At 45.2% G+C, this 22,117-nt stretch overlaps 1 protein-coding gene across 1 annotated transcript in view; it reads left to right on the top strand.

Annotated features, from left to right (window-relative positions):
- Positions 1-22,117, top strand: part of LOC139401893 (cAMP-dependent protein kinase type I-beta regulatory subunit-like) — a gene marked incomplete at its 5' end in the record, with an annotated part of 31,987 nt that overhangs the window by 8,154 nt on the left and 1,716 nt on the right. The window contains 2 exons of the mRNA XM_071145897.1: positions 1,964-2,085; positions 21,631-21,712. Coding sequence (XP_071001998.1) covers positions 1,964-2,085; positions 21,631-21,712 — 204 coding nt within the window. The remainder of the gene's footprint in view (positions 1-1,963; positions 2,086-21,630; positions 21,713-22,117) is intronic.

Raw genomic sequence — 22,117 nt, 5'->3', positions numbered from 1 at the left:
TCACCTACAGAGAGATGAACCTGGAGAAGAGTTCCCTAAGCAAGCTGGTCCTGGGGCTCTGTTCACAAACACAAACAGACGCCACAGAGCCCCAGGACAGCAACACTATTAGACCCAACCAAATCATGAGAAAACAGAAAGATAATTACTTGACACATTGGAAAGAATTTAAAAAAACAGAACAGAGTAAACTAGAATGCTATTTGGACCTAAACAGAGAGTACACAGCGGCAGAATACCTGACCACTGTAACTGACCCAAACTTAAGGAAAGCTTTGACTATGTACAGACTCAGTGAGCATAGCATTGCTATTGAGAAAGGCCTCAACCTGGCTCTCAAGAGAAGACAGGCTATGTGCACACTGCCACAAAATGAGGTGGAAACTGAGCTGCACAGATCCACAAGAAAATATCAACCAGTGAAGAACAAACACCATTGTAAATACAACCCATATTTATGTTTATTTATTTTCCATGTTGTACTTTAACTACTTGCACATCATTACAACACTGTATGAATTATATGACATTTGAAATGTCTTTATTTTTTGGAACTTTTGTGAGTGTAATGTTTACTGTTCATTTGTATTGTTTATTTCACTTCTGTATATTATCTACATCACTTGCTTTGGCAATGTAAACATATGTTTGCCGTGCCAATAACGCACACACACAACAAGCTCTCACAGTCCCACTGCAGAACCAGACGCTTGTCTGTAAACGTCAGATGTCGAAGGTTAAGTTTAGGCATTCATTCGGAATGGTTAGGTTGAGGGCTACATTTTGGGATATGGAGCCGCAGCTCACCCACACAACTCACATAACCCTTAACTTGAAAGGTGAACCTATGAATTGGATAATAATATTGGAGTTAAATTTAGTAAATGTGGTTGTCAGTGATGGTTCACTTTACTATATATGGCTGAATTTTGCATTAATGTATTCAGCGCATTTCCAAGTATAAGACCTTTTTTATAACCAAGACCTGAAAATACCCTCACCTTCTAGAAACATCCACTCTGCTGAATCACTCCTTCAGAGCCCTGTGTAGCCTTCTACTGAAATGCTACTGTACTGCTACACAGTATACACACCCTGATGTGGTCATACACTATGAATGGTAGCTGTTAGTCCTGTCTCTTTACTTGGAAAAAAAAAGGAGAGGGGGATCAGGGAAGGGGGAGAGGAGATGGAGAGGAGAAAGATGGGAGAGCAGGAGGGGGAATGGAGAGGAGGGAGGGGGGAGGAGAGGAGGGATGGAGGAAGATGGGGGGAGAGGGGGAGAGGAGGGAGGGGGAGAAGAGGGACGGGGGAGAGGAGGGAGAACGGGAGGGAGAGGAGGAGGAGATGGGAGGGAGGTAATGTCTCTTGCTGAGTGAGTGGATTAGTGTGAGGTAGGAAGGAGGGGAGCCCCAATTAGATATGAGTGTTTAACAGGAGCCATTATCTACTGTGGCCAGCACAGCGGGGGACGCTCACACACACACACACACACACACACACACACACACACACACACTTATTCCCCAACACTGCTGCATAGGGGCCAGTAGAAATCAGCACTGTCAGTGCCTTCCTATTCCCCCTCTGTCAATAAGCCAATTGGATATTCCCTACACCTACATTCTAACACTCAGCACCAATCATACTGGACACACAGTCTCCTCCCACAAACTGTATTAAAGAGATCATCTAATAGTCAGATCCTTGTGTGATGAAACCTCAACCCATTGACTGACTACAGTACACACTAACTCAAGTATGCATTGAGGGCCTGTCTCTGAACATAGGAGTGTGTGTGTGTGTGTGTGTGTGTGTGTGTGTGTGTGTGTGTGTGTGTGTGTGTGTGTGTGTGTGTGTGTGTGTGTGTGTGTGTGTGTGTGTGTGTGTGTGTGTGTGTATATGTTCGTATGGCCTAATATTAGTGTTTGTCTCTGTTGTTGACCCTCTTGTCCCCCTGCAGAGTCTCTGGACAAGTGGGAGCGTCTGACTGTAGCTGATTCTCTGGAGCCAGTCCAGTTTGAGGACGGGGAGAAGATCGTGGTACAGGGAGACCCCGGAGATGACTTCTTCATCATCACAGAGGTACAGCAGTGTGTGTGTTTGTGTGTACGCATGTCTTTTTCTTGTTGTCACTAGTTTCCACAGCCACAAAGTCATCAATATGGCTAAACCTCACCTATTTCTACAATGTATCTTCTTAAAATTAGATTTGAACCCTAACCTTAACCACACTGCTAACCTTATGCCTAACCTTCACATTAAAATAAAAACAAAAAGCTAATTTCTGTTGCCAATTTTGACTTTGTGGCTGTAGAATCTGACTTTGTGGCTGTAGAATCTGACTTTGTGGCTGTAGAATCTGACTTTGTGGCTGTAGAATCTGACTTTGTGGCTGTAGAATCTGACTTTGTGGCTGTAGAATCTGACTTTGTGGCTGTAGAATCTGACTTTGTGGCTGTAGAATCTGACTTTGTGTCACTGTGTCAGTGTGTCAGTGAGTGTGATGTGTCAGTGTGTCAGTGTGTCAGTGTGTGTGATGTGTCAGTGTGTCAGTGTGATGTGTCAGTGTGATGTGTCAGTGTGTGTGATGTGTCAGTGTGTGTGATGTGTCAGTGTGTGTGATGTGTCAGTGTGTGTGATGTGTCAGTGTGATATATCAGTGTGTCAGTGTGTGTGATGTGTCAGTGTGTCAGTGTGTGTGATGTGTCAGTGTGTGTGATGTGTCAGTGTGTGTGATGTGTCAGTGTGTGTGATGTGTCAGTGTGTCAGTGTGTGTGATGTGTCAGTGTGTGTGATGTGTCAGTGTGATGTGTCAGTGTGTGTGATGTGTCAGTGTGTGTGATGTGTCACTGTGTCAGTGTGATGTGCTCTTTGTATATCTGTGGATACGTGTGTATCAATGTCTATGATGGAAGTCCAGTGTCTTGTTGTATATCAATACTTCCTCTTGTCTGAGATCAGAACTGATTACATCCTTATTGGCTCCAGGAGACAGACGAAGTGGCGTTGTGAGGTGTGTGTGTTTGTGTGCGTGGTGCATGCGTGTGTTCTGAGGGACAGTGTGAATGAGTGGGGGGTTTGGGAGAAGGGGGCTGGTCACACTGCTAGGTTTGTGGTTGTGTGGAGCAGGGCCCCTTAGAGCAGGGCCCCCCACCTGACAGCCAGTCAGTCAGCCTAACACACGTTTTATTAACTCCATAGTTTACAAAGGGGTTCCATCAGGGTCAAGCCAAGAGGACCAGTGTGTGTGAGGGGGGTCGTCTGTCCTTTTTTTGGTCTGTTGTTTTCACTGTTTAAACTTGGCTTGCTCTCATTCCTTTCCTCTCTCCCCCTCTCCTTCTCTCTCTACCTCTTAGTCTCTTTCTCTACCTCCCTCTCCCTTACGCTCTCTCTCTACCACTCCAAACTTCTCTCTCCAGCTCTACCTCCTCTCTCTCTCTCTTTTACCCCCTATTCCCCCTTCCCCTCTCTCTTTCTCTCTCAGCCCTAACAATAGCCCCAGTGATTGGTAGCTAGCTAGCATGGAGCTCTGTGAGCCAAGCCCCAGTAGGGCGCAGCTGAGACTGGAGGGCTGGAGGGGTATTATCAGGCTGCTGAGTGAAGTATCCCTCCGTTTGGCTCTCTCTCCATCTCCACCTGCACCAATGAGCCTGCAGCACTGGAGCCACAGCCCTCCCTCTCTACCTCCTTCCTTCCCTCACTTTCTACATTCCTCTCCCATCCTCTCTAGTCTGGAAGGCAGCTGCACTGACTGTGCTGTCCTCTCCCTGTTTCTAGATCGACTGTGCTATCCTCTCCTCGTTTCTAGATTGACTGTGCTATCCTCTCCCTGTTTCTAGATCGACTGTGCTGTCCTCTCCTCGTTTCTAGATTGACTGTGCTGTCCTCTCCTCGTTTCTAGATCGACTGTGCTGTCCTCTCCCTGTTTCTAAATTGACTGTGCTGTCCTCTCCTCGTTTCTAGATCGACTGTGCTGTCCTCTCCCTGTTTCTAGATCGACTGTGCTGTCCTCTCCCTGTTTCTAGATCGTCTGTGCTGTCCTCTCCCTGTTTCTAGATTGCCTGTTCCATCCCCCTCATAGTTTATAGATTCCATTACAGGTCAGGTGATGTGAGAGAGAGAAGAGAGGCAGGTCACATACTACAGAGTCCAGACGTCCAGTTGTAGGCTAAGGCCCTGACTAAAGGCATAGTAGAGACAGGTCACATACTACAGAGTCCAGACGTCCAGTTGTAGGCTAAGGCCCTGCCTAAAGGCATAGTAGAGACAGGTCACATACTACAGAGTCCAGACTTCCAGTTGTAGGCTAAGGCCCTGACTAAAGGCATAGTAGAGACAGGTCACATACTACAGAGTCCAGACTTCCAGTTGTAGGCTAAGGCCCTGACTAAAGGCATAGTAGAGACAGGTCACATACTACAGAGTCCAGACGTCCAGTTGTAGGCTAAGGCCCTGACTAAAGGCATAGTAGAGACAGGTCACATACTACAGAGTCCAGACGTCCAGTTGTAGGCTAAGGCCCTGCCTAAAGGCATAGTAGAGACAGGTCACATACTACAGAGTCCAGACGTCCAGTTGTAGGCTAAGGCCCTGACTAAAGGCATAGTAGAGACAGGTCACATACTACAGAGTCCAGACGTCCAGTTGTAGGCTAAGGCCCTGACTAAAGGCATAGTAGAGACAGGTCACATACTACAGAGTCCAGACTTCCAGTTGTAGGCTAAGGCCCTGACTAAAGGCATAGTAGAGACAGGTCACATACTACAGAGTCCAGACTTCCAGTTGTAGGCTAAGGCCCTGCCTAAAGGCATAGTAGAGACAGGTCACATACTACAGAGTCCAGACGTCCAGTTGTAGGCTAAGGCCCTGACTAAAGGCATAGTAGAGACAGGTCACATACTACAGAGTCTAGACTTCCAGTTGTAGGCTAAGGCCCTGACTAAAGGCATAGTAGAGACAGGTCACATACTACAGAGTCCAGACGTCCAGTTGTAGGCTAAGGCCCTGACTAAAGGCATAGTAGAGACAGGTCACATACTACAGAGTCCAGACGTCCAGTTGTAGGCTAAGGCCCTGACTAAAGGCATAGTAGAGACAGGTCACATACTACAGAGTCCAGACGTCCAGTTGTAGGCTAAGGCCCTGCCTAAAGGCATAGTAGAGACAGGTCACATACTACAGAGTCCAGACGTCCAGTTGTAGGCTAAGGCCCTGACTAAAGGCATAGTAGAGACAGGTCACATACTACAGAGTCCAGACGTCCAGTTGTAGGCTAAGGCCCTGACTAAAGGCATAGTAGAGACAGGTCACATACTACAGAGTCCAGACTTCCAGTTGTAGGCTAAGGCCCTGACTAAAGGCATAGTAGAGACAGGTCACATACTACAGAGTCCAGACTTCCAGTTGTAGGCTAAGGCCCTGCCTAAAGGCATAGTAGAGACAGGTCACATACTACAGAGTCCAGACGTCCAGTTGTAGGCTAAGGCCCTGACTAAAGGCATAGTAGAGACAGGTCACATACTACAGAGTCCAGACGTCCAGTTGTAGGCTAAGGCCCTGACTAAAGGCATAGTAGAGACAGGTCACATACTACAGAGTCCAGACGTCCAGTTGTAGGCTAAGGCCCTGCCTAAAGGCATAGTAGAGACAGGCTGGAGAGGAGATACGTACACTGAGAGCAGAAAGCACAGAGAGATGAACCAAAAAGGAAAGAAACTGTTTTTGCGGAGAGAGAGAGAGCGCGTGTCTGACTCTGGACTTCCCCTCCAGCAGGCCCTCAGCCCAGTCAGTCCATTCCTCTGTCCCCCTGGGTATTCTCTGGTCCCTGTGTGTCTCTGACAGATCAGGACCCCACTGAGAACATGGCCCTTTTTAAACGGGAACAGGCATCTGGTGTCATTTCTAAAGCCCCAGGAAAAGAATAGGGGAAATTTCCCATTGAAAGCCGAAAAAGCCCTGTATTTCTCACTGGTTTAATTTCAGAGGGACATCCAGGCCTCCTGTCTTGTATATCATCTGTCTGAGTCACTCTTTCATTCCTTTCTCATGGGTGACAGCATGGGTATCCCATGTCAGGGTGTCCGCGGGTCCTTAAAGAGGCTTAAAAAGTATTCAATTCATTTATCTGATTTAAAGGCCTTAATATGTCTTAAAATGTCTTAAATTAAGTTTTAAAAGGTTTCAGTTCGATTATAAAAAAAATATTAATATTTTACATTTCGGCTTCAATATTTATTTTTACATTTTAAATGCGTTAAGCACTATGTGGGTTGTAATGCTGTAACAACACAGACTAAAACCATGCATAGAAGTCCCATGATGGTGGTAACTGCCCATTACTGATTATCACCTATTAACCACCATGTATTACCATTACTGTACAATATTTCAGTTGTCTATATTACATTTGTTTATTTGATGACTTTATTATTTCATTCCAAGTCATCTCATCTCTATAGAGCTGCTGCCTATGCTGTCAACAATCACTATCTCAGTAGTTTAAAGTAAAATACTTCTGAATACCTGCTGGATACCAACTATCAATCACTGTATTTTCAGGTAGAGATTCCTCTCGAAGCAACTGCTCTCTCTGTTTCCCCTCTTGATCATGAATTTTTCTGTCTCTTATGTAGCAGACGTAAAAGAAACACAGACCGGACAAGTAGTCACACAATGGATTATGGTAATTGTAGTTAATTATCACATTTTCTGCACTAAACTATGTAGAACATTGTCCTGTTGGAAACTACAATTCCCTACTACATCACACCGTTTGGGTATGATCTGATTAACTCTAGAGAATTGTATTTATTTATTTTTATTTAACTATGCAAGTCAGTTGAGAACAAATTCTTATTTACAATGACTGCCTAGGAACAGTGGGTTAACTGCCTTGTTCAGGGGAAGAACGACAGATTTTTACCTTATCAGCTCGGGGATTTCATCTAGCAACCTTTTGGTTACTGGCCCAGTGCTCTAACCACTACGCTACCTGTCGCCCCACAGAGAAACTGCAGGTCAATGTGCACTATCTGAAATGGAATTCAAATAATGTAACCAATGTGAGTCAGTGACATTTTGGTTAGTTTCTCAGAACTAGTAATTGAGATAATGCTCCAGCAGAATGGAGCAGTGACTATATCAAGTAGCCTATATAGGCCTGTACTGTTACTCGCATGGCTATCTGGCAGTAAATATCATATTTACAGTTAGCAATCTAGCTAATGTGTTTTGAGATCCCACTTCCTCAGGTGCTAAATTATGTAGCATAGGCATAGCACACACAAAAACATAGAAGGCAAATCCATCTCTAAAAAGCCAAACACATTATTCTGGATCCTATTTTGACATGGTGCAAATCATAATATCCATAATGCATTTCCTGAATATATCAGATGAAATAGCTAACTTCTTTCATGTCTTACTTGGCACTGTAAAAATACAGTGTAGAGCCTTCCTGCTTAGCTACCTTGCTTCAAAGTATAGCCATTTGATACCTGATTCACTGAATGAAGGAATTATTTGATTAGACTATTTGGTTGTAGGCTAATGTTCTGATGTCATAGCATAACCCCTCCAGGAGAGCCACTGGCTGTGGAGGCGTTTGTTCCAGCCCTACTCTAACATCCATACCACTGTTACTGTATAAAACACATGTGGTCAACTCTCCATCTGAAGAGCTAGGCCACTGGGTGTGGAGATGTTTGTTCCAGCCCTACTCTAACATCCATACCACTGTTACTGTATAAAACACATGTGGTCAACTCTCCATCTGAAGAGCTAGACCACTGGGTGTGGAGACGTCTGTTCCAGCCCTACTCTAACATCCATACCACTGTTACTGTATAAAACACATGTGGTCAACTCTCCATCTGAAGAGCTAGGCCACTGGGTGTGGAGACGTTTGTTCCAGCCCTACTCTAACATCCATACCACTGTTACTGTATAAAACACATGTGGTCAACTCTCCATCTGAAGAGCTAGGCCACTGGGTGTGGAGACATTTGTTCCAGCCCTACTCAAGCACACCTGAATCAGCTTAACAAGGTTCTGTTGTTGCCTGTTGAACAGCTGATTGGTATGGTATTGAGCATCATTATACTAAGCTGGTTTTAGTATCGTAGACAAAATTCTGATTACAGAGTTTGTGATCTAGCTGTTGATTAGTCCATTCTTATTTTATTTATTTATTTCACCTTTATTTAACCAGGTAGGCTAGTTGAGAACAAGTTCTCATTTGCAACTGCAACCTGGCCAAGATAAAGCAAAGCAGTTTGACACATACAACACAGAGTTACACATGGAGTAAACAGACATACAATCAATAATACAGTAGAAAAATCTTTCTACAGCATGTACAAATGAGAGAGGTAAGGCAATAGTGAGGCCATGGTGGCAAAGTAATTACAATATAACAATTAAACACTGGAATGGTAGGATGTGCAGAAGATGAATGTCCAAGTTGAGATCCTGGGGTGCAAAGGAGCAAGATAAATAAATAAATACAGTATGGGGATGAGGTAGATTGGATGGGCAATTTACAGATGAGCTATGTACAGGTGCAGTTAATATGGGCAACCCCATGCTTCAGCCATCAATAGCCTAGCCACTATGCTACTACAACAGTAAGGCTATAGGATTATACGTATTGATAAAATAGCACACTTGCCAAATATGAGCTAGGCTATAGCTTTCGGTGAAAGAGCCAACCCTAAAAATACTACTTTTTACCAACATGGGCTCATTTCTGGAGAGGAATATTGGCAGGTGTGTGGTGCTCGCAGACCTCAACATTGGTATAAAATTGAATTCCAATTGCCGTTAAAAAGTCTTAAATACCTGATATCTGCATGTTTTACAATCAATATCTTTCTGTATTACAGTACTGTTCTGTATATTTATCCATCCCTCCTTCTTTTTTGATCTCGCTCTCCCTCTCTCTCTCTGAAGTCAGTAGTATCTCTATATGTTTTATATTTATCCATCACTCTCTTCTTCTTCTTCTCTCTCTCTATCTCGGTCTCCCTCTCCCTCTCTCTCTCTCTCTGAAGTCAGTAGTATCTCTATATATTTTATATTTATCCATCACTCTCTTCTTCTTCTCTCTCTCTATCTCGGTCTCCCTCTCCCTCTCTCTCTCTCTCTCTCTGAAGTCAGTAGTATCTCTATATATTATATATTTATCCATCACTCTCTTCTTCTTCTCTCTCTTTCTCTCTCTCGGTCTCCCTCTCCCTCACTTGCTCCCTCCCTGGAGGCTGACTCTCCTGACCCTGTGTGAAACTCAGCAGAGCCACATTCCACCAGACAACCGCCCTGCTCTGGGAAAGTCAGACCCAGCCACAGAGAGAGAGAGAGAGGGGGGGAGGGAGAGGGAGAGGAAAGGAATGGAGGGATGAGCTAAGGAGCAAGAGGGAGAGATGTAAGGCAGAGGAGAGGCTGAGGGGTTGGGGGTATACCACATCATATCTTGACGTTGTTGTTGCAACCTATCATTTGTCATACTTTCATCTCATCGCTTAGTTTTTTCTCACCGATGATTAGGTAAGCCCTGACAACTATCCCTTCTTCATTTGAAAAGGTCTCTCATCCTTCCCCCTCTCTCTCTCTCTCTCTCTCTCTCTCTCTCTCTCTCTCTCTCTCTCTCTCTCTCTCTCTCTCTCTCTCTCTCTCTCTCTCTCTCTCTCACTCTCTCTCTCTCTCTCTCTCTCTCTCTCTCTCTCTCTCTCTCTCTCTCTCTCTCTCTCTCTCTCTCTCTCTCTCTCTCTCTCTCTCTCTCTCTCTCTCTCTCTCTCTCTCTCTCTCTCTCTCTTGCTCTTCCTTTCCCTTCTTCTCTTTCTCTCTCTTTCTCTCTCTGCCAAAAGCCAAACCCCCAATCACTAATTATATGTATGAGGGATTAAAAAACATGTGGGATAAAGACATCACTTTCTTTTCACACACCCCAGAGGAGAGGAGAGAGGGAATAGGGCCTTAATGAAAAGTGGCGTGTTTACATTTCTTCTCACACTGTACAAACCAGCCTATACACAGACTGTCAGGCGGTGGCCGTGAAGAAGACTACGCCTCACCAAAGGATAGGAGGGGTGTAGACGCCTCTCACTGTTCAGGGGTGTATCCTATTAGCTATGCAATTAGCCACTACACATTAACAAAAAAATATAATTTAATACAGGATCTGTTAGCATAAATTATATTTTATTAAATGAATACTTCAGGATTTTGGCTATGAAGCCCTGTGTCTACTTCTCCAGAGTCAGATTAACATATATAATATTTATGTTTCTGCGTGCAGTATGAAGGAAGTTGATAACTAGCGTTAGCGCAATGATTGTAAGTCTATGGTAACTACTAGCATGCTAGTAGATACCATAGACTTCCAGTCATTGCACTAATGCTAATGAGTACAACAGTATGAGTCATAATACCCATTAAACCTAGCGGTCAAACAGGCAAATGGTTCCAATCGTTTTGTCCACCATTCTCATAGGGGATTTTAGTGACTCTTAAAATAAGGTCTGTTTCATGTAGGCTTACCCTGGCGTGACATTTTGATTACCTTGTAAATCTTTCCCTGACAAGGTGACTTATCAATATATTCGCCTTTATAAACTCCTAATAAATGAAATTCTAATTAGCTTCTAATGTGGCTATCATAAACAACTACAAAATGCCATGATGATCTGGACGAGACGGCCAAATCGAGGCAAAGGTAAGAATCTCTTGATTAACTATCTAATGTTAGCTACATGTAGTAATAAATAAGACTACACGAAACACAGCCCTTATTTTAAGTGTTTCTAAATTCCCCTATGAATTGAAAAACGAGTGGAACCATTTCCCTGTTTGACCGCTAGGTTTTATGGGTATTATGACACCTCCACTGTGGGCTGGCAAACTACCTCTAACTTCCTTCTTACTGGTTTCAGAGGCGTAAACTGGTCTCCATGAGTTCATCTGACTCTGGGGGAGTAGATAAAGCACCTCATTGCCAAAATCCCAAAGTTTCCCTTTAACACAAACAGGTTTGCTTTACAGAACCTTTTTTTGTTTAAGTTTTACAGCAAATGTCCTGCAATTTGACACAATTTGCCATTATGTCATGTTAATATGATATCTGAATAAGAGTGACGAACAAAATCAATGTGGGCCCCCTGCAGGTCAGTACCCCTGCAGGTCAGGACCCCTGCAGGTCAGGACCCCTGCAGGTCAATACCCCTGCAGGTCAGTACCCCTGCAGGTCAGTACCCCTGCAGGTCAGTACCCCTGCAGGTCAGTACCTCTGGGCACGTGCCCGGTCGGTAATTTGGCCATGATTACTACCAGTTTAGATAGCTGGCTAGACTAACTAGACTAATATACCAATCTAATGAAGGTAGACTCAGAGAAATGACGTGGCCACGAGCAGCACTACAGATATTGAGATCAGCGAGATGCAAGACACACACAGTTTCTGCACATTTGCACTGATTCGCAGTCTTCCTTTGTTTTCCTTCCTCATAGCAGCAGCAGCTACCATCATATCATATGGTTATGTGTCTTCCTTCCTCATAGCAGCAGCAGCAGCTACCATCATATCATATGGTTATGTGTCTTCCTTCCTCATAGCAGCAGCAGCTACCATCATATCATATGGTTATGTGTCTTCCTTCCTCATAGCAGCAGCAGCAGCTACCATCATATCATTGCTGCTGAGGGTATTACACTGTCAGCAGTAAGACAGTTCATGTAGGGTAACTAACTAACTCAATTATGCATTGAGGGCCTATCTCTCAACATAGTGTGTGTGTGTGTGTGTGTGTGTGTGTGTGTGTGTGTGTGTGTGTGTGTGTGTGTGTGTGTGTGTGTGTGTGTGTGTGTGTGTGTGTGTGTGTGTGTGTGTGTGTGTGTGTGTGTGTGTGTGTGTGTGTGTGTGTGTGTGTGTGGTACAGTCTAAAAAGGTGAGACAGTGCAGACATTGAGTGCGGGGTGGCCTCGTATGAACAAGCTACTCAACGTATCTCCCCTCCTCTCCTCCCTCCATCCCTTTCTCTGTCTTTGTCTTTCCCCTGTGTTTGTTCAGCAGTCATTACTTCCTGCTTCTGAGCCACTACATTTTGACATGACAAAAGGACCCCTTGCATTCTGCAATACTGTGTGTGTGCTTGTGTGTGTGTGCACGTTGCGTGTGTTTGCATGCGTACATGAGTGTGTGTGTGCTTGTTTGTGTGCGCGTTGCGTGTGTGTGTGTGTGTGTGAGAGAGAGAGAGATTTGTCTGTGTGAGAAATTTGTCTGTGTGGGGTTTGTTTCTTTGGTCTCAGACTGCCATTCACACACAGTGCTATCTGCCCAGTGATCTCTCCTGGAGGTTTAGTATTTAGCAGAGTGATGGATGTTGTCTGCCTGTCATTAGGTGGGCTTGCTCTCTCTCTCTGTCTCTCTCTGTCTCTGTCTCTCTCTCTGTCTCTCTCTCTCTCTCTCGGTCTCGCTCTCTCTCTCTCTGTCTCTCTCTCTGTCTCTTTCTCTCTCTCTGTCTCTTTCTCTCGCTCTCTCTCTGTGTGTCTCTCTCGCTCTCTCTCAACCTGTCTCTCTCTTTTTGTCTCTCTGTCTCTCACTCTCTCTCTCTCTTTTTTTCTCTCACTCTCTCTCTCTCTCTGTCTCTCTCGCTCTCTCTCTCTATCTGTCTCTCTCTCTTTTTGTCTCTCACTCTCTCGCTCTCTCTCTCTGTTTCTCACTCTCTCTCTCTGTCTCTCTCTCTATCTGTCTCTCTCTCTTTTTGTCTCTCGCTCTCTCTCTGTCTCTCTCTCGCTTTCTCTCCCCTCTCTTTCTCTCTCTCTGTCCTTCTGTCTACCTTCCCCATTGCCCTCTGGCTCTCTCTCCCTCTCTTGATAACCCCCTCCCCTTCCCTCCCAACTCTCCCTCCCCTCCCTCCCTCTACTCATCTTTTCCTCTTCCTGTTGGCCAGGGGTACGGTAAATGAGGACATCCCCATGTTTATTGAAGACATACTGTGCTGTATCTAGGGAGCTCAGCTCATGGTTAATACTGTACTGTATCTAGGGAGCTCAGCTCATGGTAATACTGTACTGTATCTAGAGAGCTCAGCTCATGGTTAATAATGTACTGTATCTAGAGAGCTCAACTCATGGTTAATACTGTACTGTATCTAGAGAACTCAGCTCATGGTTAATACTGTACTGTATCTAGAGAGCTCAGCTCATGGTTAATACTGTACTGTATCTAGAGAGCTCAGCTCATGGTTAATACTGTACTGTATCTAGAGAGCTCAGCTCATGGTTAATACTGTACTGTATCTAGAGAGCTCAGCTCATGGTTAATACTGTACTGTATCTAGAGAGCTCAGCTCATGGTTAATACTGTACTGTATCTAGAGAGCTCAGCTCATGGTTAATACTGTACTGAGTCTAGAGAGGTGAGCTCATGGTTAATACTGTACTGTATCTAGAGAGCTCAGCTCATGGTTAATACTGTACTGTATCTAGAGAGCTCAGCTCATGGTCAATACTGTACTGTATCTAGAGAGCTCAGCTCATGGGGTGCTATATATGAGATAGTGATCCTGGATGGGCACCCTGGATGGGCCTGTTCAGCAGTGTGTAAAAACTGTCCGTTCTTTTCAATTTGTCTATGTGTACAGACTCTCTCTCACTCTCTCTCATAGAACTCTCTTACAGTTTGTCTCTGTGTACAGACTCTCTCTCACTCTCTCTCATAGAACTCTCTTACAGTTTGTCTCTGTGTACAGACTCTCTCTCATAGAACTCCCTTATAATTTGATGTCCTTTAGCATTTGGGATCTTAATCCTCTACTGCCCCCCTCTCTTCTCCTCTCTTCCTCCTCTCTCTTCTTCTCATCCTTATCCTCCCAACATATCCTCCTCTTCCACTCCTCTCCTCCTCCTTACTCTTGGCTCCGTCAGACTGGCACCCCGTGTGTCTGAGACGGCAGGAGGGAAGAGGAGGGGAAAGAAGGGTGGGAATAGAGGGGTCCTTCTGGCCTTGGGCCCATCGCTGTTGGCATCCACTTAATCTGGATAATAAAACAAGGAACATTTTGCCAAGTTTGGACATTTTGCCGGTCCCCACAAGGAAAAATGCTATTTTAGGTTTAGGGTTACAATTAGGGTTAGGGTTAGAATTAAGGATAGGGTTAGGGGTTATGGTTAGGTTAAGGGTTAAGTTTAGGGTTAGGGAAAATAGGATTTGGGATGAGAATCAATGACTTGGTCCCCACGAGAAGAACATAACATGCATGTGTTCGTGAATGAGAGTCAGTGTTTGAATGCGTGTGTTGGTGTCCACCACTACTCTCCTATGCTCTTAGGCTCAGGCTTCTGACTTTCCCACAGAACATGTAGGTCTGTCTGTCTGTCTGTCTGTTTGTCTGTCTGTCTGCCTGTCTGTCTACCTGTCTGTCTCTGAGCCCCAGCTTAGCTTCAGAGCACCACAGCCAGACTACCATACTGCCACACTACCACGCTGCCATGCTACAACACTGCCACGCTGCCACGCTACCACACTACCACGCTACCACACTACCACGCTACCACACTGCCACACTACCAGACTACCACGCTACCAGACTACCACGCTTCCACACTACCACGCTACCACACTACCAGGCTACCACACTACCACGCTACCAGGCTACCACACTACCACGCTACCACACTACCAGACTACCACGCTACCACACAACCACACTACCAGACTACCAGACTACACCAACAACATGGTACGTGTCTTTTTGTTGGTTCAGTTGTGATCCCAGTGTAGAACTACAGTGCCAGGCTACCACACTACCACGCTACCACATTACCACGCTACCACACTGCCACGCTACCACGCTACCACACTACCACACTACCAGACTACCACGCTACCAGACTACCACGCTTCCACACTACCACGCTACCACACTACCAGGCTACCACACTACCACGCTACCACACTACCAGGCTACCACACTACCACGCTACCACACTACCAGACTACCACGCTACCACACAACCACACTACCAGACTACACCAACAACATGGTACGTGTGTTTTTGTTGGTTCAGTTGTGATCCCAGTGTAGGTCGACCACAGCTCAGAAGTCCATTGGACTCATTTTTCTTTGTTAATCACACACACAGACAAAGACATTCAGGCAAGCAGGCACATGTGCAAACACACACCCTCATATATACACACACACAATACGCACACACACACAATACACACATGCATACACACACACTCATTCACACACACACACAATACACACATGCATACACACACACACTCATATTACATATTCTCCACATTCTCACAAGCACACCTTTGTATTAGTGCTAAATGGTTTGGTCTGATGGGATCTCTCATTGAGACTCATTATATTCCTATTGGGTATTATTAGTTCTTATTAGAAGTGTGAGCCAAGGAAAAGTTGAGCAGAGCAGAGAGCTAAGGATTAGACTTAGAGAGAGGTTCTGGCACTATCAGCTCCGTTTAAACTTAAACATGGCTGAAGATATGGGCTGTGTCCCGAAGTGCCTCCCATTCTCTTCATACAGGACCACTTTTCACCAGAGCTCATGGGCCCTGATCAAAAGGAGTGCACTATAAAGGGAACTGGGTGCCATTTGGGATGAAGCCATGCAGTGCACTACATTCACTTACTGCTAGCTGGTAAATCCCTTCAGGGTGCACGGACTACCCAGAACTACCCTGGAAATCATTCAACAACAAACATGAAACGGAGTGTGATGTAGTCTGACTATCTCAGGCTAGTTCAGCCCTAGCCTGGTTCCCAGATATGTGTGTGCTTTTTGTCAACGACTAAATCAACTATCGTTGCTATTCCATGCATGTATTTAGTGTTGCTTAGTTTATTTTCTTCCCTTCTGGAAATGTATCTGGCATCAAACAAGAAGGCATTACATGCCTCTCCAGTGGCAGTGGACTAGAGGTCTTCTCATGTCTCAGGTATTCAGGTTGGGGTGGACCAGTCAAGACCTCTACAGTGGACTAGAGGTCTTCTCAGGTCTCAGGTATTCAGGTTGGGGTGGACCAGTCAAGACCTCTACAGTGGACTAGAGGTCTTCTCAGGTATTCAGGTTGGGGTGGACCAGTCAAGACCTCTACAGTGGACTAGAGGTCTTCTCAGGTCTCAGGTATTCAGGTTGGGGTGGACCAGTCAAGACCTCTACAGTGGACTAGAGGTCTTCTCATGTCTCAGGTATTCAGGTTGGGGTGGACCAGTCAAGACCTCTACAGTGGACTAGAGGTCTTCTCAGGTCTCAGATATTCAGGTTGGGGTGGACCAGTCAAGACCTCTACAGTGGACTAGAGGTCTTCTCAGGTCTCAGGTTTTCAGGTTGGGGTGGACCAGTCAAGACCTCTACAGTGGACTAGAGGTCTTCTCATGTCTCAGGTATTCAGGTTGGGGTGGACCAGTCAAGACCTCTACAGTGGACTAGAGGTCTTCTCAGGTCTCAGGTATTCAGGTTGGGGTGGACCAGTCAAGACCTCTACAGTGGACTAGAGGTCTTCTCAGGTATTCAGGTTGGGGTGGACCAGTCAAGACCTCTACAGTGGACTAGAGGTCTTCTCATGTCTCAGGTATTCAGGTTGGGGTGGACCAGTCAAGACCTCTACAGTGGACTAGAGGTATTCTCAGGTCTCAGGTATTCAGGTTGAGGTGGACCAGTTAAGACCTCTACAGTGGACTAGAGGTCTTCTCAGGTCTCAGGTATTCAGGTTTGGGTGGACCAGTCATGACCTCTACAGTGGACTAGAGGTCTTCTCATGTCTCAGTTATTCAGGTTGGGGTGGACCAGTCAAGACCTCTACAGTGGACTAGAGGTCTTCTCAGGTATTCAGGTTGGGGTGGACCAGTCAAGACCTCTACAGTGGACAAGAGGTCTTCTCAGGTCTCAGGTATTCAGGCTGCGGTGGACCAGTCAAGACCTCTACAGTGGACAAGAGGTCTTCTCAGGTCTCAGGTATTCAGGTTGCGGTGGACCAGTCAAGACCTCTACAGTGGACTAGAGGTCTTCTCAGGTCTCAGGTATTCAGGTTGCGGTGGACCAGTCAAGACCTCTACAGTGGACTATGACGATAGTGTAAAAGGACTAAAGCACCGAGCTGCTATTCTCAGCTAGCTAGCAGTTAGGCCCCACAATGTAAATGTTAATTCAGTACATTAAACACACAGACCCCTACTGTAATATTCATGCCCTTATAGGAACTTGAACTTGAGGAGGAAGTACAGACTAATGCCCTGTCACACACAGAATGCAGTCGTGAAGCCACACATACAGTACATTCCCTCTTATCAACATGTACAGTTGAAGTCGGAAGTTTACGTACACTTAGGTTGGAGTCATTAACATTTTGTGAATAGGGAATTTTTACTAGGTTTAAATGTCAGGAATTGTGAAAAACTTTTTTTCAGTTTAAATGTATTTGGCTATGGTGTATGTTAACTTCCGACTTCAACTATATGTGCTTGCAAATACAGCTACAGTTGAAGTCAGAAGTTTACATACACCTTAGCCAAATACATTAAAAGTTTTTCACAATTCCTGACATTTAAAACTAGTAAAACTTCCCTGTCGTAGGTCAGTTCGGATCACCACTTTATTTTAAGAATGTGACATGTCAGAATAATAGTAGAGATAATTATTTATTTCAGTTTTTATTTGATTTCTTTCATCACATTCCCAGAAGTTCACATACACTCAATTAGTATTTGGTAGCATTGCCTTTAAAATGTTTAACTTGGGTCAAACGTTTTGGGTAGCCTTCCACAAGCTTCCCACAATAAGTTGGGTGAATTTTGGCCCATTCCTCCAGACAGAGCTGGTGTAACTGAGTCAGGTTTGTAGGCCTCCTTACTCGCACACACGTATTCAGTTCTGGGCACACATTTTCTATAGGATTGAGGTCAGGGCTTTGTGATGGCCACTCCTATACCTTGACCTTGTTGTCCTTTGGAAGCATGCTTGGGGTCATTGTCCATTTGGAAGACCCATTTGCGACCAAGCTTTAACTTCCTGATTGATGTCTTGAGATGTTGCTTCATTATATCCACATTTTCCTGCCTCATGACGCCATCTATTTTGTGAAGCTCACCAGTAACTCCTGCAGCACAACATGATGCTGTCACCCCTGTGCTTAATGGTTGGGATGGTGTTCTTCGGTTTGCAAGCCTCCTCCTTTTTCCTCCAAACATAGCGATGGTCATTATGGCCAAACAGTTCTATTTTTGTTTGATCAGACCAGAGGATATTTCTCCAAAAAGTACGATCTTTGTCCCCATGTGCAGTTGCAAACCGTAGTCTGGCTTTTTTATGGCGGTTTTAGAGCAGTGGCTTCTTCCTTGCTGAGTGGCCTTTCAGGTTATGTCGATATAGGACTCGTTTTACTGTGGATATTGATACTTTTGTACCTGTTTCCTCTAGCATCTACACAAGGTTATTTGCTGTTGTTCTCGGATTGATTTGCACTTTTCGCACCAAAGTACGTTCATCTCTAGGAGACAGAACGCATCTCCTTCCTGAGCGGTATGACGGCTGCGTGGTCCCATGGTGTTTATACTTGCGTACTATCGTTTGTACAGATGAATGTGGTACCTTCAGGCGTTTGGAAATTGCTCCCAATGATGAACCAGACTTGTGGAGGTCTACAATTATTTTTCTGAGGTCTTGGCTCATTTCTTTTGATTTTCCCATGATGTCAAGCAAAGAGGCACTGAGTTTTAAGGTAGGCCTTGAAATATGTCCACAGGAAAACCTCCAATTGACTCAAATGACGTCAATTAGCCTATCAGAAGCTTCTAAAGCCATGACATTTTCTGTAATTTTCCAAGCTTTGAATTAAAAGTGAAATAATCTGTCTGTAAACAATTGTTGGAAAAATTACTTGTGTCATGCAAAACTATAGTTTGTTAACAAGAAATGTGTGGAGTGGTTGAGAAACGACTCCAATCTAAGTGTATGTAAACTTCTGACTTCAACTGTACATACACATGTACACGCATGGCAATATGCATACTCAGTGTATATTCAGTAGGCCTCTTCTTATATATGATCTTAGCAGGCACGCACTCGCTCATACACAGTTGCACACACACACACACTCAAACCGTTTATCAACAGCTGTGAGAGTTGACTTTAACCTTTCTTTGGGCTGCTGTACGGATTGCTTGATAAATCATTCAACTATTTTTTCTCTATTGTGCTATTTGGGAGTGACGCCTGACACACACACACACACACACACACACACACACACACACACACACACACACTTGCCTCTGGTCGGTCACAGAGTTCAGTCAGGCTGTCCAGCAGACATCAGCTGTTTGTGGAGGACTCCTCTCCTTCTTTTCCTGGGAATGTGTGTGTGTGTGCGTGTGTGTGTGAGACTTGCGTCTTTGTGTGCATGTAATTGCTCTGTCTTGGGTTGTGTGCCAGCAGCTTGGGACTACAGTGATGGAAAGCTCTTGGATAGTGTGTGTTTGCTTGCCTGTGTGTGTGTGTGTGTGCTTCGGTGCGTGCATTCATTAGTGTGGTGTGCACACGTTTCCATGCTCTCAGTAATGACTGTGAGAGTAAATGAATGGTGATGTAAAGGGCATTGTAGACTCAGACCAGTGGAATCAGCAACAACGGCACCACTGGTTTAGTTTAGGAACACTTCTCTCTCCAAGAGTCAGGGAAATGAACATCAACCAAGTCTAAGTATGTTTCTCTGTCTGACTTTGTGTGTGTGTGTCTGTCTGTACCATCTATCTTCTGTCTCTCTTTCTGTCTGTCTGTATCTTTATTTTTCTTTCTGATGCTTTCGGTTGTCAGTTGGTCTGTCTTTCTGGTCAGTTGTCAGTTGGTCTGTCTCTCTGGTCAATTGTCAGTTGGTCTGTCTCTCTGGTCAATTGTCAGTTGGTCTGTCTCTCTGGTCAGTTGTCAGTTGGTCTGTCTCTCTGGTCAGTTGTCAGTTGGTCTGTCTCTCTGGTCAGTTGGTCTGTCTCTCTGGTCAGTTGTCAGTTGGTCTGTCTCTCTGGTCAGTTGGTCTGTCTCTCTGGTTAGTTGGTCTGTCACTCTGGTCAATTGTCAGTTGGTCTGTCTCTCTGGTCAGTTGGTCTGTCTCTCTGGTTAGTTGGTCTGTCACTCTGGTCAATTGTCAGTTGGTCTGTCTCTCTGGTCAGTTGTCAGTTGGTCTGTCACTCTGGTCAGTTGTCAGTTGTTCTGTCACTGTGGTCCGTTGGTCTGTCTCTCTGGTCAGTTGTCAGTTGGTCTGTCTCTCTGGTCAGTTGGTCTGTCTCTCTGGTCAGTTGTCAGTTGGTCTGTCTCTCTGGTCAATTGTCAGTTGGTATGTCTCTCTGGTCAGTTGTCAGTTGGTCTGTCACTCTGGTCAGTTGTCAGTTGGTCTGTCTCTCTGGTCAGTTGGTCTGTCCCTCTGGTCAGTTGTCAGTTGGTCTGTCTCTCTGGTCAGTTGGTCTGTCTCTCTGGTCAGTTGTCAGTTGGTCTGTCACTCTGGTCAGTTGTCAGTTGGTCTGTCACTCTGGTCAGTTGTCAGTTGGTCTGTCTTGCTGGTCAGTTGTCAGTTGGTCTGTCACTGGTCAGTTGTCAGTTGGTCTGTCTCTGGTCAGTTGTCAGTTGGTCTGTCTCTCTGGTCAGTTGGTCTGTCTCTCTGTTCAGTTGTCAGTTGGTCTGTCACTCTGGTCAGTTGTCAGTTGGTCTGTCTCTGGTCAGTTGGTCTGTCTCTCTGGTCAGTTGGTCTGTCACTCTGGTCAGTTGTCAGTTGGTCTGTCACTCTGGTCAGTTGTCAGTTGGTCTGTCTCTGGTCAGTTGGTGTATCTGTGCCTGTGTGTCCATGTGTCTGTATGTCTGTCAGCAGTTGTCCCACATCAGAGTGGTCTAAAGCCCTGTACACCTGCAGGGTTGTAAAGGAAAGAATGTCTCTCTCTCTCAGGCTAATCCCACTGATGATTTTCAGCCTCTGCAAAATAATGCCTCTTTCTCTTTTCCTCATCCCTCCTCTCTCCCTTCCCCTTTTCATCCTTCTGCTGTCTGTTCCCCTTTTCATCCTTCTGGTGTCTGTTCCCCTTTTCATCCTTCTGGTGTCTGTTCCCCTTTTCATCCTTCTGCTGTCTGTTCCCCTTTTCATCCTTCTGCTGTCTGTTCCCCTTTTCATCCTTCTGCTGTCTGTTCCCCTTTTCATCCTTCTGGTGTCTGTTCCCCTTTTCATCCTTCTGCTGTCTGTTCCCCTTTTCATCCTTCTGCTGTCTGTTCCCCTTTTCATCCTTCTGGTGTCTGTTCCCCTTTTCATCCTTCTGGTGTCTGTTCCCCTTTTCATCCTTCTGCTGTCTGTTCCCCTTTTCATCCTTCTGCTGTCTGTTCCCCTTTTCATCCTTCTGCTGTCTGTTCCCCTTTTCATCCTTCTGCTGTCTGTCTCTCTCTTTCTTTATTCCCCTCTCTCTGTCTCTTTTCCTCCCTCTTCTCTCTTTCATGAGGTCTGTACATGGGGTCTGCAGAATGCTTTATGTGCATAAATTAGATTTAAAATTCTCTCTCTCTCTCTCTCTCTCTCTCTCTCTCTCTCTCTCTCTCTCTCTCTCTCTCTCTCTCTCTCTCTAGGGTACAGCCTCTGTTCTCCAGCGTAGATCTGACAATGAGGAGTACGTCGAGGTTGGTCGTCTGGGGCCATCCGACTACTTTGGTGAGTGGATAACGTTACACACACATTCTTAGGCTAATGCTACATTACGGACCCTGTTCAACACACACCAGGAACTGTTAGGAACCTGTTCATCACACACCAGGAACTGTTAGGAACCTGTTCAACACACACCAGGAACTGTTAGGAACCTGTTCATCACACACCAGGAACTGTTATGAACCTGTTCACCACACACCAGGAACTGTTAGGAACCTGTTCATCACACACCAGGAACTGTTAGGAACCTTTTCACCACACACCAGGAACTGTTAGGAATCTGTTCAACACACACCAGGAACTGTTAGGAACCTGTTCACCACACACCAGGAACTGTTAGGAATCTGTTCAACACACACCAGGAACTGTTAGGAATCTGTTCAACACACACCAGGAACTGTTAGGAAC

Source organism: Oncorhynchus clarkii, unplaced genomic scaffold (assembly GCF_045791955.1).
Source record: "Oncorhynchus clarkii lewisi isolate Uvic-CL-2024 unplaced genomic scaffold, UVic_Ocla_1.0 unplaced_contig_570_pilon_pilon, whole genome shotgun sequence".
Classification (NCBI taxonomy): Eukaryota; Metazoa; Chordata; class Actinopteri; order Salmoniformes; family Salmonidae; genus Oncorhynchus; species Oncorhynchus clarkii.
Note: the sequence above shows the minus strand (reverse complement) of the source record. Positions and strands in the feature narration are given on the sequence as shown.